At 42.4% G+C, this 26,625-nt stretch overlaps 1 protein-coding gene across 1 annotated transcript in view; it reads left to right on the forward strand.

Moving 5' to 3' along the window:
- The window catches only part of EEFSEC (eukaryotic elongation factor, selenocysteine-tRNA specific), a 267,221-nt gene that overhangs the window by 149,233 nt on the left and 91,363 nt on the right, over positions 1-26,625 (forward strand). The window contains exon 6 of the mRNA XM_060239699.1: positions 21,747-21,903. Coding sequence (XP_060095682.1) covers positions 21,747-21,903 — 157 coding nt within the window. The remainder of the gene's footprint in view (positions 1-21,746; positions 21,904-26,625) is intronic.

Consider the following 26,625-nt stretch of genomic DNA (forward strand, 5'->3'; position numbering starts at 1 on the left):
AGCAGTAGCATGTGATTGGATGGGAGGCGGGGCTAAGGGCACAATAGAGCAAAAGATTGGGCAGCTTTGGAGGTAGAACTTTCCTCCTTGCTGGGGCAGGGCTGCGTTGCAAAGCAACAACGGAAGCGTGAGAGGCTTGGATTTTTTAAATTAAATAAATGTTCTGTACTTTCTTCTTCACTGACCGCAGGCAGCCCAATTCAGCATGGGAGAGGAGGGCTTAAGTGGAGGGTGGGAGGAGTGGACTTTACATGGATTTTTTGGAGGTAAATTAGGTGGCGGCAGCAGCAAACTTCGGGTGCCTGTGAGGCTGCAAGCCTTGATTGAAGTGGGGAGAATGCAGCCGCTGGCCGCACGCAGACTAGTAGAGTGGGTGGGAGAGGGAGGCTGATGCTCTGAGAGCCCGGCTCAGTGCAGCAAGGCTGCACAAGGTTTCACAGCAGTAGCGGTGGTTAAAAAAAAAGTTGGGGGGCAAGTTGGAGGACCAGGTAAGGCTTGAAAGTTGGGGGGCCTCGCGCATAAGTCAGGGGGCTGTGCCCTGGGAGGCCCCCTCGTGGTTACGGGCCTGCAAAGAACTGTGACAGGTTAGTGAGGCAAGATCTTCCCTTACAGAACCCATGCTAAGTCTTCCTCAATAAGATAAGCAGTGACTCACGAAAGCTCATATTCTGCTACAAAGTTTGTTAGTCTTTAAGGTGCTTCAGAGCCCTTTGGTATGTGAAAATTTGGTAAGTTTGGTGTTCAGCTAAGTTTCATTAATAGCTGCTTCAGTAATATAGTTTTGATGTTACACTTGTTTGTTGAGGCAGTTTGATATGCTTTCTTTGGAATGTTTCCAGCAGTTTCCCATGTTCTCCATTTTCTAAACATGTTGGGTTCCAAATAGTATGAGCTCTGATGGTTCCTAAGCACATGCAGTTTCTCTTTTTTTCTGAGCTTTTGCTTGTCTCTGAGTCATTAGCAAGGTTTGTCAGAAAATTCTTATTGGGCCTATTGCTACTAATGTTCTGCATAGGCCATTGCTTGTGAGGTGCAGAATTGATGAATATGCCCTTCCTAGGTTTTCTTTTCTGATGTAAATTCTGATATGTAAGCGGTCACATGAACATTCTGGTTGGTATACGGTGTTGGCATTCGCCAGCGAGCTGAGCTTTCTTGCAGAACCTGCTTTTACCACAATTAATGTTCCATCTGCTTTGAAGTCAGTACATGGGTTTGCTTGGTTGTGCTTGGCTGCTAATGGTATGCTAAATGTGATAATAACACAAGCAATGAGGGCACTCGATGAATAAAAAGGCACAATGCTTTCCCAGGATAAAATCCACATTAAAATAGGAGCCCAAGAGATGTATTTATTTTTTGGCTGCTGTTCTGTTTGCAATTGAGCAATTTTGTAAAGCTTAGGAAAGTGGAGATAATGGCATTCTTATTTGAATTACCATTCCTGTTTAAAACTGTGGAAGATGAGAAGTTAGTGTCAGAAAAGTGAAGGTTATGGTAATTTACAAAATGTGGATCAACCTGGCTTTGGTTAATTAGTCACAAAATTTACCATTGAAAGCAACCATAAGGAAGGAATTAATATTTTATTTTTGAAATAACAATAAAATTACTTGCTTTGGCTGATTAGACACAGTTTGGCAGTGCTTGTGGGTAGAAATTACCTATAGCCTTTTTGTGGTTGGATTAAGCTGTACAGTGAAGCAAAGTTTTGACTTGAACAGGTATCTGAATGCTTGTTAATAGTTTTTCAAGTTCTGTAGGAGTCATGTTGTATCTGTCTTGTTAGTAATAGAGGTGCTTATACATTTATTTACTTAGAAGAAAATGAAGGACACAGAGAGTTAGGTTTATATGATCAGATTTGAAAGCAGAGTCTGGACCACACTGGGATCATATACATAATTGAAAGGGCATTTATAGGCTGTCTGCTTCATCCACATGTTTACTGCATTTAATCCAAACGCACAACTTTCCTGACAGATGTCTGTCCTAACTTGGTTCCATTGGTGGTGATGCTCTTACCATTAGGAAGTTTCTCCTAATCTTCTAATGATATTTGCTTTTCTGTAACTGACATCCATAAGATCTAGATTTGTCTTTGAGGGATGCAGAGACTAAGTCTTTGCCATCTTCTTTCTGTTTTTCTATTGTTAAAATTTTGGATCCAAGGGTGCAAGGACTGCAAGATCTTTCCTTTTCTCTTCTCTTCTCACAGTTGGAAAACTGATTACCAGAGTCATGGGGCATACATACACACAGGTCAGGAAGCTGGGTTTAGCTAAGCTGAAGGAAGAAAAAGGATAGGGCAGCCTTTTCCCTTCCACCATCATCTGTAAGCTCAGTCTGCCAAGTCCATCTGATAGTGTACCATGTCTAAGCTGGAGCATTTTATTAATTTCTACTTCAGTCTTGTGGTACCTAAGATCTAGGCCATTTACAGTACAGTCCTTTGCAGAGTTACTCCAGTCTAAACCAGCTGAAATCAGGATTGCTTTCTCAATTACTCTGTAGATTCTTCTTCAGGTCAGTTGCTGAACTACCCAGTTGTGGGGATCCTCTGCAGCTCAGGTCTGCAGAAAATTCATGAACAAAACTATGGTTTACTTAAACTAACTGTCGTTCGTGTGATTGAACAGAGGCCACTCCCCTAACAATGGTGTTAGGGTTTATCAAACCAGAGTCTAAAACCCTGGTTTGGAGTTGGTTTATTAAGTACAATTGTTTAAATTGTGGCTTCACATGCTGTGCATGCAGACAGCCAGACTTGTCCCCTGGCACTTTGGCCACCACAGTGGAGGCTGGAATACCACTTGGGTCTATGTGATGGAAGAAGGAAAAGAATAAAGACAATGAGACCAGCATTTTTGAGGCAAATGAGGGCTTCTATGATTGTCTGCAAGTGAACTCCTGATTTCTCAAGCTAAGCGTGGTTAAAATAAACCATGGTCTACATTAAGGCTGAACTACGCATGTAAATCCAAACTTGAAGGGAAAAGAAGGCTATGTTATTACTACACAAAATACTAATTGTGCATGTAGCTAGTTATACGAATAATCTTGCGTTTCTGTAACTTGAGCGATGGACGGTTGGCTGGTTCAGGCTCTTTGGCATTACCCAGGGTGCACCACGGGGAGGCGAGCCAGAGTTGCACCCCAAATGAGGAAGATCAGTTGCTCAGAAGCCAGAGGATCACAAAATTTGAGCTTCATTTGAATTCAGTAATCGTGACTAAAGCTCGGGGGGGGGGGGGAGACCTATGTAATGTAATTTTTATACTTGCTGATTCATGAGAAATGATAATCCCAGAGAAAAAGAAATTTGAATATTCGTTAATTCTGCTGGATTTCCCTCCCCCGAAAGCCAAACTAAATCAACACAATACAAACAAGATACACAATACAAACAAGATAGCTCGGCATCAGACTTAGAGTAAGCAGTGCAGTAAACTACAGCCTGAGATGTAATACATGCAGAAAGCTATATGACCATATGAATTTGTCAACTCTGGAGTATTATCCCGAAGTTATTCATGGCCAGAATCATAGATAAAATGTCTTTAAAAATTGTCCTTAAGAAAGGCTTAAGGTTGAATATTGTATAAAAATTATACCAAAAAAGCAAATTTACCTGTATTTCCTCATTTTGCATAATTTTATTCTGGTGCTGCAGCTCATGAGGGGAGGCATAGCTCCAGTACCTATTGCTGGCAATCCTGCTCAACCTGTCTTCTGCATTTTCTGATTCATATATTTTGAAATTTATTTTTGTGGACGTCTTGAGAATCAAAGAATCATGGAAAAAGGAACAATAGGATTACACTCGCTGCTTCTTTCGGCCTGGTGAGGAAGATAGCAGTTACTAGTATATATTAGAGAACTCATATTCTATGGTGAAGTTAGGGATAAGTGGATTTCTTCCAGTCCATGGGATCATTGCGCCCCATGTTTTCTTCTGCCTGCCTTCCAGTTTAACTTGGGTTTCTAAAATTATTTTCAGAAGTGACACATTTGCCACAGTTTTCAGTTCACATGTTTCTCCCCCCTCCTTTCAGGTAGGCTTCAACACATGTGCACATTGATTGGACTGAGGCAGATCAGTGCTGCTGTTGCTTCTTGATTTGATATCAGCATTCAACATAGTCAGCCGTGATCTTCTGATCCACTGCCTTGCTGATGTGGGGATTCAGGGGATTTCCCTACAATGGCTCTCTCCTTTCTTCAATTTCAGGGACAGAGAGTGGTCCTGTCCCTGAGCCATGGGAGTTTAGATATGGGAATCTGGCTTCCTATTCTGGATGGAGCTACTGCAACTTGTTCTATGTGGGCCTACCCCTGTACCTGATCTGGAAGCTACAACTTGTGCAAAATGCAGCATCACACCTGTTGTCTGTTTGTGGGTGCACATTCAGCCACTGCTGTGCAGACTGCACTGGCTATCGGTAGAGTTCTGGATCCGGTTCAAGATCTTCTTCATGGTCTCTGTGTTTCACACTCATGGGATGAAGTGCCAGTGCCGATCCCCGATAGGTAATTCCAAAGTCTGGGATTTTTCGCTGCCCAGCCCCGGTAGGCATGCGTGACAGCCCCAGTGTGCATGCCCACCCGGTGGGCGCGAATATCCCGCCAGTTCCTTCTTTACCGCCGCGTCGGATAGACTTGTTTTCGTCATTCCAGTCGGTAGTTATTACTTTTTTCCTTCTCCAGGTTCTCTTCGTTTCTTTGTTTTTTCTCCTGTTCCTGTTTTGTGTATATCTATATCTATATCTATCTATCTATCTATCTATCTATCTATCTATCTATCTATCTATCTATCTATCTATCTATCTATCTATCTATCTATCTATCTATCTATCTATCTATCTATCTACATATACATATACACACATATACATATATACACACACTAAAAAGTTAGTTAGTTGTTTCACCCCTTTGGGGTTTTTCCCCCCACCCTTCTTCCGCCATCCCTGTCTATGGAAAAGCGTTGGGGGTTTTTTAAGCGGTGCCTCAAGTGTGGGAGCAAGATCCCTCCTCCGGATGGACATTCTCTTTGTCTGCTGTGCCATGGGGAAGGTCATCGGGTGGAATCCTGCCATCAATACGCAAAATTTTCCAAACAGACCAGGAAAAACCTTCGGCAGCGCTGGTGAAATTGGCTCTTGCACCGCAGATGTTGACATTGGCAAGTACTTTGATAGCCAACCGACCCAATCATTCCAGGGATTCGACCGCTCCCACAAGCGTGCAGGCTTGACATCCCATTCAGAACCATCGACCCCGGCCAAGAAGGCCAAAGGGGCCCGGGACTCATGCTCCGCTGAGCCCAGGAAGCACAAGGAGAAAAAGAGGCGCCAAGACAGGCAGACTCCTTCTCCGCCACTGAAGGACTCGGGGGAGACTCCGGAGAAAATCCTTGCTTCTCCAATTTGACCGAAGAGCCCCTCGGGTCTGATGGATGTTCCGCAGACCTCTCTCTCCGGCTCCGACCAGGAGGTCGACCCTATAGAACAGTCGGCAGATTCAAAAGAGGGCAGTGATCCTAGCTCAGCATCAGACTTAGAGGTTTTGCAGCTGAGGGACTGCTCGATTCCAAAGATGCCCTTGATCCAGCCCGAGAGATTCGGGGAGCCTTCAGACCTTTTTAGGCGTCCTCATCCTCTGCCCAACTGGGACCCGTGACCATGGGCTTACCCGTTTGGTAGCTACCCTTACCATTCTCCATACCCGTGGTACCCTCCTCAGAACCCCGATTGGGATCAGCACTCGGAGGCTTCACACCACTCTAGAGTCTCGGTGCACTCTCCACCAGTTCACTGAGAAGCATCAATGCCGACTTTGACCCTGAGATTGGCCAGGAAGCCAGCACGCTCCAGCAGTTCCGATGTCAAGAAAACTTCCTCAACTAGGATTGCCATTGACGCCCCAGGTTTACCATCGGCTGAGAGCGTATCGTCTTCGCCATCGACCTCTGATGATGATGGGGAAGAGCAATCGGGCCATCAGGAGGGATTGTCCCCAGAATCTAGAATAGCTGAGGACCTTCCAATCTCTCCTTTGGAAGATTTGAAGTCCTGTGGGGAACTCATTAAAAGGATGGCGAATTTCTTGTCTTTACCTGTGGTCCAGCCTCAACTGATCATTGACGATACAGTCTTTGACATTATGCAGAAGGACACTTCAACAGCGGTAGCCCTTCCCATTACCAAGGTCATCTTGCAAGCCATCAAAGATCCTTGGTCCAAGCCTGCCTCAACCCCTATCTCGTCCAAGCGCATGGATCACATGTATAGGATCCAGGAGCAGAGCGCAGAGTTCCTCTTCAACCATCCACTCCCCAACTCTGTAGTAGTGTTGTCCTCCTCTAAGGCTAAGAAGACCCATTCCTCACCTCCAGATAAAGAGGGGAAGAGGATTGATACATTTGGCAGGCACTTCTATTCTGCGGGCACTCTGCGTATCAAAATTTCTAATTATTCTGCATGCATGGCGAGGTACCAGTATTCCCTATGGGAGCAGCTTTCACCGCTCCTGGCTTCTCTGCCTGAGGATAAGCACACTTTGGCCAAGAAGGCTCACAGGGAGGGAATGCTCCTGGTGAAACAACAGCTGCAGGCTTCCAAACATATGGTGGACACTGCAGCTAAAACTCTTATCTCGGCTATTACGTTGTATTGTCACTCTTGGCTTCGGTCCACCGCTCTCCAATTGAACACAAGATCCTGGGTCGAGGATCTTCCTTTTGAGGGTGAAGGTCTATTCAACTCCACTACGGACGGGGTCCTACAGGAGATGGACAAGAGTATAAAGACGTCTCGTAACTTAGGAGTACCTTTATCTTCCTCTCACTCTGGCAAGTCTCGCCCATGGTCCAAACAATGGCCTAAGAAGCCTTACCATGCCAATTCTCCTGAGGGGTTGTGGAAGCCACGTACGGGACAGCATGAGGCTAAGAGTTCCTTCACTGCAGGAAAGAAAACCAAGTTTTCTTCTTTTTCCTCACATATGGGAAAATCTAAGGCTGGCAGGAATCCAAAGCAGGGACTTTGACTCTGGTATCCCCCTTTCTTCCCCCCCTGCTCCTCGGGACCCACCCGCTTCCACAGTTTCTTGCAAGCCTGGCAGCAGATTACCACCGACAAGTGGGTCTTGTCCAACATGCAGGAGGGTTATGCGATAGAGTTTGCTCAGCCCCCTTCATATCCCAGATTGGTGATCACACACCCTACAGCGATTTTGCTGGAGGAAGTACAAAGTCTGCTCAGCAAGCGAGTGATAGAACCCGTTCCCAATCATCTCAAGAGCCAGGGGTTCTACTCCAGGTACTTCACAATTCCCAAGTGGGATGGCGGACTTCGTCCGATCATGGATCTGTGGGGCCTGAACGAATTCATCGTTTTTCAGAAGTTCAGAATGCTGACTCTGCAAAGCATCCTTCCACTCAACAACAAAGGAGATTGGATGGCTACCCTGGACTTGAAGGATGCCTACTTCCACATCAGCATCCTCCCCAGTCACAGGAGGTTTCTTCGGCTTGCCATTGGGGCGCACCATTTTCAATATCAGGTGCTCCCTTTTGGGCTCTCTGCGGCCCCAGGGTCTTCACAAAGACCATGGTTGTTGTGATGGCTTACCTTTGGCTCCAGAGTATCATCCTTTTTCCCTACATAGACGATTGGTTGGTGGCTACTGTGTCTGAAGCTTCTCTCAGAGCACATCTACAGGTGGTTCTCAGCCTCTTGAGTGCACTAGGACTTCTGGTGAATGAGAAGAAATCTCACCTGGTCCCAACACAAAGAGTTCAGTTTATCGGAGCGATTTTGGACACCACCCAGCATCTGGCATTTCTTCCAGATTCCCGGGCATTGGATATCATCTCCCTGGTCTAGCTTCTTCAGATGGTGAGATGCGCTTCTGTTCTGCAGATCCAACGTCTCTTGGGCCTTATGGCGGCTACTACCAATGTTCTGTGCTTTGCGAGGCTGAGAATGCGAGTCCTCCAGCTCTGGTTCATCAGGAACTACAATCCGGTGAGACATCTCCCCTCCAAGATTCTGCAAGTTCCTTCGCTGGTGCTTCAATCTCTGGATTGGTGGAAGATGAAGTCCAATCTTTGCAGAGGAGCTCCGTTTAATTTCTCTCTCCCCTCGCTCACGGTAACAACGGATGCCTCACTGTGGGGGTGGGGAGTGCATCTCGGAGATCTCTGCATAGGCGGCCCATGGCTCCCGTCGATGGCTCACCATCATATCAATTTTTTAGAGCTCATGGCAGTTCATCTGGCCTTGAGGTCGTTTCTTCCCCTAATCAGTGGTCAGACCGTAGCTGTGATGTCAGACAACATGACAGCTGTCAGTTATATAAATCACCAAGGGGGGACTGTGTCCAGAAGGCTGTGTGCTTTGGCAATGCAGCTTTGGGAGACCTGCATAGCTTTGCAGACTTTCATTGTAGCCACCCACCTACCCGGGGAGCTAAATGTTCAAGCGGACTCCCTGAGCAGGGGAGAGGTCTCCCATCACAAATGGGAACTCGAACCTCTGTTCTGGGAGTGGGGTCATCCCAGAATAGATGTGTTTGCCACGGCAAACAATCGGAAGTGCGAACAGTTCTGCTCCAGGGGAGGGATGGACCCAAGATCCCTAGGGGGTCTTCTGCTTCCATGGATGGACAAGTTCCTCTACCTGTTTCCACCCTTGCCTCTTCTCACCAGAGTGCTTCACAAATTGACCCAGGAGCGTCCGGAGTGTATCCTAGTTACTCCTTGGTGGTTTTGACAGACTTGGTTTCCTGTTCTCCTAGACATGGCAGTGGGGTGTCACCACAAGTTACCGTCGAAACCAGACCTCCTTTTGGTTCAAGGCAGCCACCTGTTTCACCTTGATATCCCTCAACTCAAATTGACGGCTTGGAGGGTCAACTTCTAGAATTTGCTGACAGAGTGCAACATGTAATGTTGAACACTAGAAAGCTGTCAACTCGCTGCTCCTATGCAGGAAAGTGGTCTAAGTTCCTGTCTTTTCTACAGAACAATGGTATCAATGCATGTTCTGCTGGTCTTGAGTTTGTGTTTGAGTTTTTGCTTTCTCTTGTTGATGCTGGACTTAATCATTCTTCGGTTCGAGTATATCTGGCTGCCATCTCGGCTCATCACGACCCTGTGAATGGCACTTCGGTTTTTACCCATCAGCATGCAAAACTTTTTGCAGCTTCACCTGCCATCTAAGGTTCCTCCTCCTGCTTAGGATCTGCCGCTGGTCCTGGACCGGCTCTTGAGGAAGCCTTTTGAACCCTTGGCTACCTGCCTGTTGCATCTTCTAGCCTGGAAGACTGCCTTCTTAGGGGCCGTCACTATGGCCAGGAGGGCAGGTGAGCTAGTAGCTCTACGGTGTGATGCTCCATACATCTCTTTTCAGGATGATGGTGTGTCCTTGGCCCCGGACATATCGTTCCTCCCTAAGGTGGTGTCTAGTTTCCACCTTAATTTGGAAGTGTTTTTGCCTACTTTTTACCCTTCTCCTTCTTCTGCAGAAGAGAGACGTCTGCACACTTTGGATGTTAAGAGGGCTTTGTTGTTTTTTGTGCATTGCACCAAGCCGTTTAGGAAGGATCCCAATCTATTTGTCTCCTACGCGGCCCCTAGGTTGGGTTTCAAGATTTATGCACAGAGACTTTCTAAGTGGATCACGGAAGCCATTAAACTTTGCTACATGTTGGCTAAGTGACCCTTGCCAGGGCCACGCCGTGCGCATTCCACTATGGCTATGGCTATGTCCACAGCTTTTCTGAAGGGTGCTTCCTTGGCAGACATCTGCTTGGCTGCAACCTGGGCATCTCCTCATGTCTTCATGCGACGTTATGCCCTGGATGTCCAGAAGTGTCGCAGAGCACAGCTGGGTACCCTGGTCCTTCAAGCCGCTACTTCTGCATAACCGCCAGCTCCCTCCTCCAGGTAAGCCTAGTTTGCTAATCTCCAATGAGTGTGAAGCACAGAGACCACGAAGAAGATAAACAGGTTTCCTACCTGTAACTGATGATCTTCGAGTGGTCATCTGTCCATTCACACTACCCGCCCTCCTTCCCCTCTGCTGCCGGTCATGGTACTCTTGATAGGTGGTGGCAGAAAGGAACTGGCAGGATATTTGCGCCCACTGGGTGGGCATGTGCACTGGGGCTGTCGTGCATGCCTACCGGGGTCGGGCAGCAAAACATCCCGGACTTTGGAATTACCGATCAGGGATTGGCGCTGGCGCTTCATCCCATGTGTGTGAATGCACAGATGACCACTCGAAGATCATTAGTCACAGGTAGGAAACCTGTTTATATTGGTTCTAAACTTTAAGGCCCTGAGAGGCCAGGGACCAACCCTGAAGGGCCTTACATTCAACCAACCATCATCTGCTGGTAATCCCCACCCTAAAAGATGTCCGTCTAGCCTTGACTGAGGCCAGGGCCTGGTGGAATCAGCTCCCCATTGAAGTCAGAGACCTGGGGGTCTTGTTATAATTCTTCAGGACCTGTAAAATGGAGCTGTCCCACTAGGCTTTTAGTTGAGGCAGCAGATGTCCAGTATGATCACCCCCTCCTGCCTAAGCTGCCTGTTCAAACTGTTGGCTTGCTGCCTGGTTCTGACAGTCTGGAAATCCCACTGACCAGATCTGATGTACTGAAACTTGATGCAGACCCAGGTAACATGATTCTGTCTTACTGTCTGTTACTGTGGTTTTTAAATTGATGTAATTTTAGATATGGTTTGTATGAGCCCTTATGCTGTAACCCAACCTCAGCCTGCTTTGGCGGGAAGGGCAGGATAGAAATTGAATTAATAATAGATAAATAAATCTCACCTCAAAAAGGAATTTCTGATATGATCATATACATTAGTTATTTATTTATTTTCATTTATAGCCCACCTTTCTTACTAGGACAAGGCAGATTGCAGTCAGTATTCCTGTTTGCACTCTGAATTAATCAATGAATGTATATATTGCAGCCCATAAGTAACTTATAAGAATGACTGGAAAATGTGGCAGGTTGTGTGTATTTAGTGATTTGAACAAATTCCAGACATTAAAACAGAAGAATGGTATATTGCTTGTGTATAAACAAATTTATTAGTAACATATGGTAGCAGAATTATATCTACAACTTATAAAGAGCTTAAAATAAAAAAAAATCGTTCTACCCCATATCTTACTTTCCTCCCACCCCTCCCTCCGTTACTTGACCCCCGCCAGTGTTATTTTTTTAAAAAAACAAATATTAAAGGTACCTTTAAACTATAAAAATCTTAATCATCAAAAATTGTCCAATGTCCTTTTATTTTCCACTCTTTCTCTACGTATCTTCTGAATTTCTTCCACTCCTCATTAAAAAGTTCTAAATCATAGTCTCTTAGTTTTCTTGTTAATTTGTCCATTTCACTCCATGACATAACTTTTGTAATCCAGTCCCATTTTTCTGGTATTTTTTCTTGCTTCCATAACTGCGCATACAATGTCCTAGCAGCTGAGAGCAAGTACCATATTAAAGTTCTATCTTCTTTTGGAAATTTTTCCATTTGTAATCCCAGCAGAAAAGTCTCTGCCTCTTTGTTGAATTCATATCCCAGAATCTTAGAGATCTCTTGCTGAATCATCTGCCAAAACATTTTAGCCCTCTCACAAGTCCACCACATATGGTAGAAAGAACCTTCATGCTTTTTACATTTCCAACACCTATCTGGCATCTTGTTATTCATCTTTGCTATTTTTTTTGGAGTCATATACCATCTATACATCATCTTAAAACAGTTTTCTTTAATACTATGACATGTTGCGAGTTTCATAGAGTTCTTCCACAGATACTCCCAAGATTCCATCTTTATTTCTTTATTTCCATTAATTGCCCATTTTATCATTTGAGATTTCACTACTTCATCTTCTGTAGACCATTGTAAAAGTAATTTGTATACTTTTGAGATTAATTTCTCATTGTCTCCAAGCAGAACTCTTTCCATTTCTGTTTGTTCTTTCCTTATTCCTTCGGCTTTAATATCATTCTCCATCAAGCTTTTTATTTGTTGCATTTGAAACCAATCATATTTATAACTCAGTTCTTCTGCAGAAGAATGGTATATTGCTAATGCATCAGTGCTGCTACAGAAACTTGGCCTTGAGGTTTTCAGATTTGCTTTTCAAGTGAACATTAACTGAAGCCAGTTTTTTCAAGTAAAAGAGCATGGGTCACGAGTACATCTCTGGCTTAGCCAGCTTTCTCCTAGCAATGAGTAGTTGTGTTGAGATCTAAAAAGACTGTTCATTAAACATCCCCTGAGATAAATTGTGTGATCTTCAGAGCATTCCGCTTCTGGTTGTTATAAAGTAACTGTAAAATCATGCTGGTCATGAATGTGTTAATCAAATTAAGGTGGTCCAAAATATCTTTTTATGGTTTATGCTTTCTTTCTTCTGTCTACACTTTTACACACACACACAGAGTAATTCCAGTGCTTGCTGTCAGAAGGCATGTAAGGCTGGGCTCTGATGTCAGAAGAGTATAATGAAGATGGAGAGAGCAGCCAGCAGCCACTGAAAGTGCCAGTCTAACAGGGAATCCTAAACAGAGTTACACCACTCTAAAGCCATTGACTTCAATGGACTTGGAAGGGTGTGAATTGGCTTAGCATGGCACTGTAAGTATTTATTTCCTGTATATATAGGCTACCTTTCTTGATGTGCTTTAAAGCTGATTACCAAATTTGAATGAACAATGGGATAAAGGAGACAGTATAAAATATGTTTAAAACAGTGAAGCAACTGAATTATTCAAATTTGAAATCAGCACAGTAAAACAAGAAGCAGTGCAGTAAACGACAGCCTGAGATATAATAAATGCAGTAAACTATAACTGTATGAACTTGCCAACTCTGAAGTACTATCCCGAAGTTATTCATGGCCAGAATCAGAGATAAAATGCCTTAAAAATTGTCCTTAAGAAAGACTTAATGTTGAATATTGTATAAATTATACCAAAAAGCAAAATAGCCTGTATTTCCTCATTTTGCATAATTTTATTCTGCTGCTTCAATTCATGAGAGGAGGCATAGCTTCAGTACCTACTGCTGGCAATCCTGCTCAACCTGTCTTCTGAATTTTCAGATTCCATTAGGCTATATTCATATATTTTGAAACTTATTTTTGTGGATTTAATTGCTAAAAACTTTTCTTAAAGGAAGAAGAGATTTTCAGCATGTTGAATTCTGCCCTCATTATCAAGTTCCTTGTGAAATGGCAGAATACGTGCCATTGTGCTAATGGTAGGTTCCGGAGAAGAAAGAGGAGGAGGAGACTAGATTTCTACCCCACCTTTCACTCAGAGTCTCAGAGTGGTTTACAATCTACTTCTCTTTCTCTCCCCACAACAAACATTTTGTAAGATAGGTGGGGCTGAAAGAGCTTTTTCAAGAACTGCGCTTGAGAAATCAACTGTTTCAAGAACTGTGACTGATCCAAGGTCATTCAGCAGGTTTATGTGGAGGAGTGGGAAATGAAACCCAGTTCTCCCAGATTAGAGTCCTCACATTTAACAATTACACCAAACTGGCTCTCTGTGTAATACTGATTAAGGTGATATGGTATGTATAAGGCACAATTCATTTAAGGTTTTATTGATGTGATAAATCTATCCTATATTGGTCATGATTTACAAAGACTTGACTAGGTATCCATCTTAAAAGGCACAACTCTATTTTAGAAGTGAGAGATGCTAATCTGTTTTACTTGGTAAGCCTGTTACCTATACAACAAAACCTAGCCCCTCTCTTCCCCTGCTCAACTCCTTTTCTTATTCACAAATTAATGACTGCCTAGTCACTGCACTAAATATTTTTGGTGGAAACCAAAGACTGTCACTAAGAGGTGAAAGTTAGATTTTTTGGGGGTATTTTAATTTGATTTTGCACAGTATATCTCTCTTAAAGAATGCTTCCCTGATTTCCTTTTCCAAGTCCTGATATATGCCATCTCTATGATGACTTGTAAGATTTTGATGGTTTTACATCACAAAGTGTGAGTGACCTCCCCCAATTTCTAATTCTGAACAGTTACTTTGAAACATGTTTAGTTGCCCTTAAAATGATCTCCCAATCTGTATAGGCCATTTTAAACCTTTAATGGGACAAGGGTCCAAATTTTGTTTCCATTGTTAAAATCTTAAGAAGGAAAGCTGTAGTGCACTAAGAAAGTATTTGAGTAACTTTTGCCTGATAGTTAGATTACAAAGTGTGAAAATTCATTACCCATTTATAATACAACATACCCATAGATTGTCTTGCAAATTTAGAACCTCTTCTATTAAGGAGAATATTAAATAGTGGTATGATGTTCTGTCAGCCACCAACCACTTTTATTGCAACAGCAGCTACAATTCTGTATCAGCTGAAGCTTTCTGTGCTTTCAAAGACAGTCCTACTAGTGTAGATGGTCCCATTGTAGTACTCAGTCAGCTGAAGGTAACAACTGCAGATTACCTATTCCAAGTTTGTTCTTGGTTTGACAGCTTCATATTGTCTCCTCATTTTCTTTCCCATCCACTTAGTTTATCCTCCCTTTGGCCCAAGAAAGTTGTGGTGGTGGTGGTGGTGGTGGTGGTGGTGGGGAAGCATTGTGAGCAATTGAATTGAATTTTAGAGTCTGAGGAGGAAGAGGTTCTGTTTAAGAATATTTTTCCCCGATGAAATTAAACCATGAGTTTATGCTGGATGTCATCACACAAAAATTAGCTACAGCACTGCAAACATAATACTACAATGCAAATAATATTTAAATCAAAGGATTTTAAAACTGTGTACTCTGTATTAAAGTTTGTGTGTGTAAGGGAAAGGGAGAGGGACTGACTCTTCACCTATGTTAATACAGTACTATTTGTTCCTCCCCTCCCCCACCCCCAGCAAACAGAAAAGCCAAGGGGGAGGGGATTTTTTCATAAACTCACAGCTATTGTATCCTCTGGTGTAAGCCATAAAACAGGAGCAACAGAAACTGTCCATTTGAACTTGAAATCCCTTTCTAAGCTGCTGATCCAGCCTAAAGCAAGACAGAAGGAATTTGTAAGTCAGAAACATTTGTGCCCCCCTCCCATTTTCATTTTCCTTAAAAAAAACCCCAACTCCTCAAGTGAGTTTGATGCTGCACCTCTGTCCATAAATTTAAAAAAAATATTATTGTAATGTAGGTCAGTGAACTGAAGCGCCACTGTACACCATGGAGGATTAAAGTCAGAAAGGCAACCCTCTTCCACTCCCACTAGGTCATATGACAATATAAACAAGAAATGCAAGGAGCCTTCAGCTTTTTCTTGACCTAATCCTTTGTTTATGCACCACTTAAACTGACTTTTGGGGTCACCTCTGTCTGGCATTAAAGCCCTTAAGCTTTTTGAAGTTTCCCTGAAGTTAATAAAATTAGTCTGCCCTCACTGCGAGGCCCCTGTCTGCTGCCTTAGAAGACGAGTATGCATCCGCTGTTATCTTTGCAGCAGTAGGTTTTTTAAACTTCACATTTTATGGCCAGAAGAGGGGGAAGAGAGAACCCAAATCCAAAAATACTGTTCAGCTAACAGGCAGTTATTTCCATAGTAGATGTTTTGAGAAGGTAGAGGGAATTAAAGGCAGAATTGAGAGATTGTAGCTAAACTGCTGGTGCAGTAGTAAGAGCTGACTTCCAGGGGGTTGGAAATGACAAGCTTTTCTAAAAACATTCCTGCTTTCATGGAGCTAAGCCTTCTTAATCAGGCATAATTTTGTATTGCAGTTATTCAGTTTTATATTATTTTGATACTAGGTGCATGTTGGAGATTAAAAAAATCGACTCTTGATTGATCATTAATTTTGTAATCAAGTTTTATTGCATTGTTCAGCTATAGGCATTATAGTATTGCATTGTTTTTAATTTTGTAATCTGCCTTGAGTGTAGGTAGAAAGGTGAGCTATAAATGAAATCAATCAGTCATTCTGTCTTTCTACCAGTAAAGATGCACAAAAATGTGGTATGGTTCTTTTAAAAAAATTCTGTGTCGCTGTTGTTGAATTGTATTTGTTTTTATTATTGTTGCTTGCTGTCAAGGGGTAGCATAGAAAACACACACACACTCTTCCAGATTCTCCCTCTTTCTTGGTATCCCAAGTTGTCATGCCTGGCATACACCAGGCCCAGTAAGGCCACAGGTGTACCTTTTAAAGGTCCACACACTACCCAGCAAATCAATAGCAGCTGGCCCCTCTGAGTCAGCCAGTCACTGAACTGGTTCTCTGAACTGGTTCTCTATTGAATAGTGACAGCTGTCTTTCAAAAGTACTGGGGGGTAAATCTTTTCTTGCACACAGCCCCCTAATCTCAAGCAACTCCTCACCCACAACAATACAACATCTCATCTGAGCATGGACACTGGTACCAGAGCTTGCAATAAACCCAAGTGCCAACTTTGCTGCCACATACACCCAGACAACACAATCACTGGACCTAACAGCATTGATTTCACCAGGGGTGGCCAAGGGTAGCTCTCCAGATGTTTTTTTGCCTACAGCTCCCATCAGCCTCAGCCAGCATGGCCAATGACTGGGGCTGATGGGAGTTGTAGGCAAAAAAACATCTGGAGAGCTACCCTTGGCCATCCCTGAACTACACCATCTCAGGCTCATTCACTTGTTCATCTTCCAACATTTTATATGCCATTAAATGCCAACAACGCCCTTCAGTTCTCTACATAGGGCAAACAGGACAAACCCTCCACCAAAGGATAAATGGACACAACAAATCTGACATCAGGAATTATGGAACTGAGAAACCTATGGGGGAACACTTTAACCTTCCAAAGCATTCAATGGGTGATCTCAAAGTAGCTGTTTTACTGCAAAGGAACTTCAAGAACAGAATGGAGAGAGAAATTGCTGAATTACAATTTATTATGAAACTCCTCCCCAGAACTGAATAGGAATATTGGTTTTTTATCTCATTACAGATGCTAAACCTACTCTCACTGAGTATAGTTATACATCCACAGTATTCCAATGTGTTTCTCCTTTAGAATTGTGTATCACAATAATTTTTTGTTTTGACATACTCAAAATAGGGATATTGGCTGTTTATCTCATTACATATACTTTACCCATTTTCACTATATTTTATTGTTTTATTTTTTTCTATGACAAACTGGAATGATGTTTACATGTTAAAAAGTAAATTAGGTGGACAAGAACATCACTATCCAATGTATTTCTCTTTTAACTGTATTGACACACTCAAACAGGGATATTGGTTGCTTATCCCATTACATATATTGAACCCATCTCCCACTATATTTTAATGTATTTTTCTCCGAATGTATGTTGCATGCTTAAAGGTGGATTAGTTGGATGGGAAACAGATAGAAATTCCTTCCTTTTGACCCAGATTTATAGCAAGCAAGGGTGACCAATGGTAGCTCTCCAGATGTTTTTTGCCTACAACTCCCATCAGCCCCAGCCAGCATGGACAATGGCTGGGGCTGATGGGAGTTTTAGGCAAAAAAACATCTGGAGAGCTACCGTTGGCCAGCCCTGCAATAGTCATTGACAGACACTCTCACATTTTGACATACTACTGTTTTGTTGCTTTCCCATGCTCATGCTACTCAGATCAAAAGTTTGCTCGATTAGTTAATTTTACTATTCTGTCATTGGATCTTATATTTGTACCATTTTACATTCTAAATCACTGTCTACCAGATAATTTTACTATTCTGTCATTGGTTCTTAAATCTGTACCATTTTGCATTCTGGGCCACTGCCTACCAGCTATGTATGGCTCTGCTCACTGTGCCGGATTCCTCGTCTGATGAAGTGTGCTTAAGAGCACACGAAAGCTTACGTTCTGAATAAAACTAAGTTGGACTTAAAAGGTGCAATCGACTGCTATTTTGTTTAGCTAGCCATCAATCAGTCAGTTATCTGGAAACTCTACAAACTTTACCCTGAAAGCAGGGAGGGGAATAGCAGGAGAGAAATTGCTCAGAAGGCGCTGTTGGTCTTCAAGGACTCGTCCATGCTTTCAAACCACTTCTGAGTAGTTGAAGGTCACTGGGCATGTCCCAAACCTGGTTAGGCCTTTAAAAGACCTGAGAGTGGAGGCAGAGGAGGATAGCTCAGTTCTGGCTCATAGCTCAAATGAGAGTAGAGCTAGGGGACAGGAGCTGGAATAGGGTGGGGCTCAGCTCCAGCCTCTCTAGCTAAGGCCAAGGGAAGCACTTCAGCCAAATTGGACCTGGATGTGTCATGACCATAGTCTTGGACCTCACAGCAGCTTAGAGCAGGGGTGTCGAACTCATTTGTTATGAGCGCTGGATCTGATATAAATGAGACCTTGTTGGCCAGGCCAGGTGCGTCATAAAATGTAATGCCAGGTAGCGGGGATATAAACTTGATAAAAGGATACAGTTTAAAGATGTTTTAAAAAACTTAAAATATGCTTAAAAGATTAGCAATCTTGCAAAATTTGATTTATTTAACAATTTCTGATAACTGACACCTTTTGCTCTGAATGATTGAATCAAAACCTGGAGACAGTGTTTGTGCTGTAGCAATCTTGAGTATGCTGTTCAGGTGTTCAGGTGTGTGTCTGTAAGTTGCAAACCTACTTTTGATTTATTGATACTCATTACAGAAATCTCATGGTCAATGCTTTGAGCCTAAAACACAGGGAAAGCTTGAAATGGCTGGGCACTGCAAGCTTTTGTACATAAACTGCTTCATGTGCTGGTCAGCTAATGGAGAAAATAGAAGCTTTGCTCTGTAGCTCCTATGCAATTGAGGAAACCTGGCAAAACAAGCTGTGATTCAGAAGGAAGCAAGAGAGAGAAGGAAGCAGATGACAGTGAGTTGCTCGTGGGCCTGATAGGAGCCCTCCGGGGACCTGATCCATCCCTCAGGCCACACTTTTTACACACACCCTGTCTTAGAGGATCATGAGCCCAATTGCAGCATATATTTGGGAAAACTGAAGGATTAAGATTGTAATGTAGTTACTTTTCGTGTTCTCCTCAGCAGTCCTCTTATGAACAGAGATACTGAAGAGGTATAAGGGATAATTGGCTTGGTCCTTAAATAAAAAATAAATGATTCATTTTTACCAAGCTACCCGCTAGTGACTTCATTGCAAAGCTCGATTTTGAAACAGGGTCTCTCCGATTCATTATGGACCACGTAATCTGTTCTATGACTGCATCTAACATAAAATTTTATAAGTTGCATATTTTTACTTTCTAGAGTTGTTGCAAGAAGAAATCTTATAAGTTTGCTATCTGCATGAACCAGTTGCTGAGCCAGTTTGGTGCGGACTCTTTTCTGGAAGAACTGGGTTCGATTCCCCACTCCTCCACTTGTAGCTGCTGGAATGGCCTTGGGTCAGCCATAGCTCTCACAAATCTGTCCTTGTAAGGACAGTTTCTATGAGAACTCTCTCATCCCCACCTACCTCATAAGGGGGGGTGTCTGTTGTGGGGGAGGAAGGTAAAGGAGAATGTAAGCTGCTCTGAGACTCTGAGATTCAGAGTGAAGGACAGGATATAAATCCAATGTCATTGTTGTCGTCTTCTTCTTCAAATATATATTTTTTCTGGGTTTTTGTTGTTTGGTTTCTTATTCTCGGGTACCGCCTTGACAACTGAGCTGCGGTGCTGATTTAATGAAGGAACAAATGATAGCTTTCTCCAGTAAAGCAGCATTTTCTTATTTCTCTTCATAAATCAAGACTCTTGTTATGAAACAGAGTCACAGTGACTTCAGGGGTTAGTAGCATCCGAAGATATTCACACCTTGGGGATTAGGCTCACTTGGTTGCACCTTATGCTTCACCAGTGCCCCAGGGAGGGTCGTTTATCTTTCACTGTGCAACAAGCTTGCTGCCTCTTGTACCTGATTGCTTAATTATGAATCCAAACTTGGCATGGTGACTCCCACTGGGTTAATAATCTTGAAATTAAAATTCAATACGGCTGGTTAAAGACGTTGGGTTTAACAAATCAACACGATTACATACTCCTTGCAAATGTGAATTTTTAAAAACTGCATTGTAGCAGTTATTCAGGCAGGTGAATGAATCCATTGAAATGAAGTTAGTGAGGAGTTAAAAGCTGATAAAGTAGATTATCTATTTGAATAATGTCAGGTTTCTGAAAAGTTTTGGTATATTTATGGCAGCAGGATTAAATCTGACTCAATACATAATATATTGAAAGCTGGCAACTGACTAAATGGCTGGTTAGCTTTAGCCATCCTCCTGCACAAGCTTCTTGGTATTGCTTCTTTAAGGTTACAGTGAAAATAGATGCCAAAAATGGTAAACTTCCCCTTCTGTGCAACTCATAAAAGTATAGAATTACTCTGGGCTCTTTGGCCTGGCCCTCCATGCCGCCCGCATCCTTCAAGCCAACAGTGTACAGCCGTGGCATTCCTTTCCCCCCCACCCCCACCCCCCAAAAAATTCATGTCTCCACCACCCATTGATTCCCAATACCTACTTTTTTCTGTTTTCCCAGACTCCCAGCAATCTTTCATGGCATTCTTGTCTCCCTGAATGTCATTATTTAAGACAGCCTCTCCTTTCTAAATGCTGTCCAGTATATTCAGAACTCTTGTTAACCTTTTAATGGCTAAGTTCCCTGTCTCCTCTTTCTGTTCGCTCAAGTTATCTTTTTTACCAAATGTTTGCTTAGGTTTTTTTTCCCCTCAAGCTATATCTTTCCTTCACTGGCCTTGATTCTAGAGTGTCTTCCACTTAAGTGTCTCTGGCTCTGGGGACTTTTTTCCAGCCCTAGATTGCAGTATAGGGTTTAACTTGTAATTCAGATCTCTTTTTGGGGGGAGGGGGGTGTTTCCATCCAAACTGACACATTCTCCTTCCTCCATGGCACCTAGAGTGAATTTTTTTTTCCTGTGAGTGGTTTGAATCACTATTATTTTATATTTATTGTACTGTTAGAATTATTTTATGATACCTTCCAAATAACAAATGTGTTCCAACTAGTCAACTAAATCCAAATACCTGTAAATAAAGAAATTGTTAATAAGTTAAAATTATCATTTTAAATAATCCAGCAACAGAAAATCCGTGAAATAGAACTGAGATTAAAAAAACCCCAAAAGAACAAGCAGAACAGAGCAGTCCACTGCAAACCAATCAAGTAAACACCTTATGAAATGTAAATGCTTTGCTTGATTCCAAAACACTAATAATGAAATACTAATTGTAATTGAGCAAACATCTTGGGAGGCATGGTGCCACATCCAAAAAAGGCCACATCCCATTACACAAAAGATTTCTCTATACAGCTAATTTAAACTTTACATCATAAGCATATGCAATGAGATACAGCTGGCTGACATATCATAACTGCAACATCAGGTGATGCTATCCAAACATGAGTAAACCATGCCATGCAATCAAAGTAGATGCATCAGTTGTTAGCATGTGCAGCATTACCACAGACAGAGTGGCTTGGATTCTGTGAACAAGTTCTGTGTTTGCTAGACAGCCTGTTCTGCAAAGCATACTTCCTCTTCTGCTTGCACTTCTGTTTGTGCAAGAGCTCCTTGAAAACCATTGATCTTGCTCAAATGGAAGTGCTAGGAGAAGAGGAAGCACAGTCTTTGGCAGAGACTTTCCATAGGATCCAAGCCAGTATAATTAAAAAAAAATTACTGTTAACTAATTAGTGTGCTTTCTTTTTTCCAGCTGTGTGATGATTACAGTGTGATTGGTCGTTCATTGTTTAAAAAAGAGACCAACATACAACTTTTTGTGGGGCTAAAGGTCAAGTTGTCTACAGGAGAGGAAGGAGTGATAGAAGGTGGCTTTGGGCAGAGTGGGAAATTTAAAATCCACATTTCAGGTGAGTTGTTACTTCGTCTGTTTGCATAAATTCAGAAATGTTTTTTAAAAATCTGAATTTTCCTTCAGAAGGACCAATTGTATTGTATTACGCATTCAGCTATACCTGTAGTGCGTACATAGTATGTACTGAGAGACTATGTTGAAAGCTGAACTAAAAGGGTGTCTTTTTGGTGTGTGTGAACATTTTACAGTCCCATGGAAAATATTATTTTAAAGCAATTTTTTTTCAAAATGGAAGACAACAGTGTTCGTAGTGTGGCATCCACTGCTGTCTTTCTGCATTGTCTTTCTGACTTAATTAAATAGCCAAACCTCACTGGCTGTTGTGGCACTTCACGAATTCTGATTGGGTTGGAAACGCTTGCTGGTGGGGTGAGGGAGGTAATTCTGTGATTTGGGGAGCGTTTTGTTGCCAGCCCTGTTTACATGCTAAAAAAGGCTCACAAGTGAATATTTGACTTAGTCCTACTTTGTTATTATTTACTGAGAACATGTAACACTTTATAAAAGATATGTCATTACCTGTAGTCTTGCAGTATCATGCAAAAGTTCAACACAGATTGTGATTTGTAAGGTAAATAGGAGAAGAAACTTCAACTGTACTATACCGCAGACAATTTAGTCAAGGCTGTTTGGTTCTACTTGTTATTTCAGGTTAGGGGTGTTCTGAATTGGTTTCACAGAAGCATTTACTGTTGTCAGAACAATTTATGGTTCCTTGTGTCTTCTGTGAAAAAGGCATACTATAAATAAGTACCGGTAAATGAATAAAAAGGCAAGGTTTTCCAAACCTTGGCTAGTTACCACTGCTATAGTAACCAGCATCAGCTATATTGTACTAAAAAGCTTTGTTATAATCTACAAGTTTCCTCAGCAGTGTTGATCAGTCCTGTAATGAGCAGAATAAATACTGTAGGGTCACACAGAACAAGTCAGACTTAAAGATAACATGCAAGCTTGGTTTAATTTTGGAGAGGTACGGATTTTCATATTCTTCTGAATTCAGTAAGGCACCACTCATTTGGAATTGTGAGTCCCATGAGGTACTTTTAATACCTACTCCTAGACAGCTCCCTGGCCTCCAGCATAACTGAAAACCATATTATACAATCCAGGTTTCCTCAGGGAAACTACCCACATATGTGTGTATCCCTTTTAATTTCTTATGCATATTTAGACCATGCCCAAATAGGCATAGTTGATTTATATTTTAATTAAACATTCATGTTGAATGTTTAATTAAAATATAAAACTGAATTATTTAAAAAAAGACTCTAATTCAGCCATTATTAGGCTATTTAGAAATTAGACTTCTTCAGCTAAACCTGGTTACTCTGATCAGCCTTTATCAGCTATATTTGTGGAACAGAGTTCTGATATTTGACACTTTTACTTTGTTTTCCCAGTATTGACCAGGTAAGTAAGGGAAACTATATTGGGATAAAAGCAAAGCACACTAAGTTATTAATAGAGGAATGTAAATTATTGCAAGATATTTTCAGTTTAGTAATTGGTGTGCAGTGATATGGTCCGCTTATTTCACATTAAATGAAACAAAAATAGTGTTTGCTTCAACTAGAAGCCAAAAATGACTTTCCGAATTATTGAGTTGTTTGTTTAGGAATGCAAGTTAGCTAAACAAGCAAAAATGGTTATTCCTAGATTTAGAAATTAAGCTTCAGTTTCTGTTTTGATTTTTAAAAAATGAACTCCATGTTTCAGATAGTTTCCTGATTCTGACTAGTAGTTTAAAACACTGTCTTTCAATGGAGTGTAGCTGTGAAAAAAAAAGGTAAAGGTAGTCACCTGTGCAAGTACCAGTAGTTTCTGACTCTGGGGTGACATTGCTTTCAAAACATTTTCACGGAAGACTTTTTACGGGGTGGTTTGCCATTGCCTTCCCCAGTCATCTACACTTTCCCCCCAACAAGCTGGGTACCCATTTTACCGACCTCGGAAGGATGGAAGGCTGAGTCAACCTGAGCTGGTTACCTGAAACCAGCTTCCGCCAGGATCGAACTCAGGTCATGAGCAGAGAGTTCAGACTGCAATACTGCAGCTTTCAATGGAGTGTAGCTGTAGAGATTGCTAAATTTATGGGCATTTGAAATAGTTAATTTAGATGGTTTGGTGAGTTTGAGAATCACTGCTTATGTGCTATTTTGTAAGCAGTTATTTGTACCTAAGCATAAAATACACTGTGTAAACTTGTGTAAATGGCACAAGTTTGTTATCAGTCATTACAGTAACCTTTAAAATACATGCAAGTCAGAAGAGGGAATCCTATCCCATTCTCATGTGTTTAAAAAAGGGGGGAAATGTTTTTTTTTTCATTGGTATATGCCAGTTATATTAGAAAAGATGTGCTTTGTGCAAGTAAAAATATCAGATTCTTGGGAGAAATGCCATTAATGACTTTGATCCAGCATGGCATTACCATATGGGCAGAAGGATTTTTGCCATTCAAGTGCAACTTTCTCATCTACTCTATCTGCATATCTTTGGGACCACCTCCTTTGGAATGTCCCTCGGACAGCTTTATACTTGGCTGAGAACAATCTACTGGTGATCCCTTGCCCCAAAGATATCCAGCTGTCCTTGACAAGAACCAGGGCTCTTCTGGCCCTGCCTCTGACCTGGTGGAACTCTGTCAGTTACCATCAGGGCCTTGCGGGACTTCATGAAGTTCCTCAGGGCCTGTAAGGCAGACATGTTCCACCAGGCTTTTGGTTGAGGACAGCAAAGGTTTTCCATCATGGTATGCACCCTTCTCTCTTCTTTGCCATCTTTTCTATTGTGCCTCCTCCTTACCCTGCCTGCTAGGCAGCAGAACAAGTCAGAAGGGGCTTTAAGAACAAATTGATGCCATTTTAAGATTATTTTAAAAGTTTATTTCTTAATTTTAATATTATGTTTTGATGTTTTTAACCTCTGTTGTAAATCACCCAGAGCCCTTTGTACTCAGGGATTCGGCAATTCATAAATTCAAAGTCAAAATAAATCTTGTTACAGATTCAAAATGCCCTGCAAAATGCTGCTCTTGGGGGGACAGATGACCCCCCCCCCCCAAGAACAGCATTTTGGATGCAGCAGGAGGAGGGAGATGAGAAAATTGCACCCCTATGAACTGAGATCCTTTTACCCACAGGCATGCTGCACTGGATTTAAGCCAATATATGTGTTTTAATTCTGAGTACATACAGTTTAGTTTTACAAAATTAAAAAGTCATGTACAGAGAAACATGCCATCTAAAAATATAATATAATTTAACTAAGATATATATGAGATGCGCTGGCATTGTTTGTTTTGTAATTATCTGGTGGCTGATTTTGTCTACCTTTGATAGAAATATTCTTGCTCTGTTGAGGTTTGGACTAAGATTTGCAAAAAATTTGAGGTGGGATGTTGTTGGGAGCTAACGCCTGCCCCCAACTTAATCCCAACCCAGCTGCCTGCGCTGAGAACAGCCAGGGGCCTGACACATCTGTTGTGTATTGTATCTCACTGGGTTCTTGTTGCCTGAGCTTGAGACAGGCACTCCCTGCAAACCTAGATCCTGAAGCCTGGAAGAAATGGCCAGTCAGGATACTAGGCAAGTAACAACTTGTAACAAAGAGATGCAAATGAAGGATTCTGGAGTGAGCCAGTAGGAGTAACTGTTGCCTGCTTGGGGGCATGGTTAACCATGGTCAGATTGTATATAGCTGCAGTTTTGCCTTTGTTCCTCTGTGATTGTTTCTTCTTGCAATAAAGTGTTCTTGGTTGATTCAGAGTTGGCTTTCCATGTGAGAAAGGCCTGGAGAGAAAGGTGGCTGGGAGCCAGGCATGAGCAGAAATTACAACACAGCGGGCGCTACGGAGGTGACCAGTGGAAGTCCACTGGTCCCCGGATGTAGCTCCGCAAATACATTCCACCAATCAAGATCTGTGGCGGGAAGTTTAACTGGTCAGGATTGGACCTGGCCAGACTGAGGGTTGTTCCGAGGTATGTATATAATCGGGACCCGGCCTGCGTTGTCTTGCCTTGTGATGTACTCACTAATAAAGCATGTTGCCTTCAACACGTCTTGTCACTCAGTACATTACAGAGGGAAATGTTGAGAAGGTAAGGGGAGCCAGGATTTGGGGATGACAAGGATGGGAGGAAGCTAAGAGGCAGCCCTGAGCAACCAGGAGAAGGAGCAGGGCAGAGAGAGAGGCAGGAGGGAAAGCTGGGAAAGAGAAAAGGGTAAGGGTAATTAATCAATTGATACTCTGATCTTTGTGACTGCTTAATAGTATTCATTTGTTCATTGCATTTTGTTACTGTTTGTGAAATAAAAAATAAAGTTCATTCCATAACATAAGAAGTGTTCCTTAGTTAGAGAAATGAAAAAGAAAAAGGGAGCAGGAAGGGGAAACATTTTGCAACCAGAATTGCTGATATCCTCTTGCTAAGTCTATGCAAGTGCTAGAATTGGTCGCAGAAGATGGAAGCACAGATTTTATTGCCTTTTCAAACAATGCTTTGAATTTTGTGTCTGGAGGGCTTGCCTCATGGCCCGCCTCTGGCCTCTTGCACACCACCACCGTCGACGGGGGAATCACCAGGAGACGCCCCTCTGGCCTCTGTCCCAATTGCCGCTGGTTCCAGTGTTGAACGGATCTCCAGCCTCCGACTGGGAAGCCCTCGGATGCCATCTGGCAACACGGGCATCGGCAGGGGCCAACTGCATGCAG

The sequence above is a fragment of the Heteronotia binoei genome, chromosome 5 (genome assembly GCF_032191835.1).
Source record: "Heteronotia binoei isolate CCM8104 ecotype False Entrance Well chromosome 5, APGP_CSIRO_Hbin_v1, whole genome shotgun sequence".
In the NCBI taxonomy this organism is placed as follows: domain Eukaryota; kingdom Metazoa; phylum Chordata; class Lepidosauria; order Squamata; family Gekkonidae; genus Heteronotia; species Heteronotia binoei.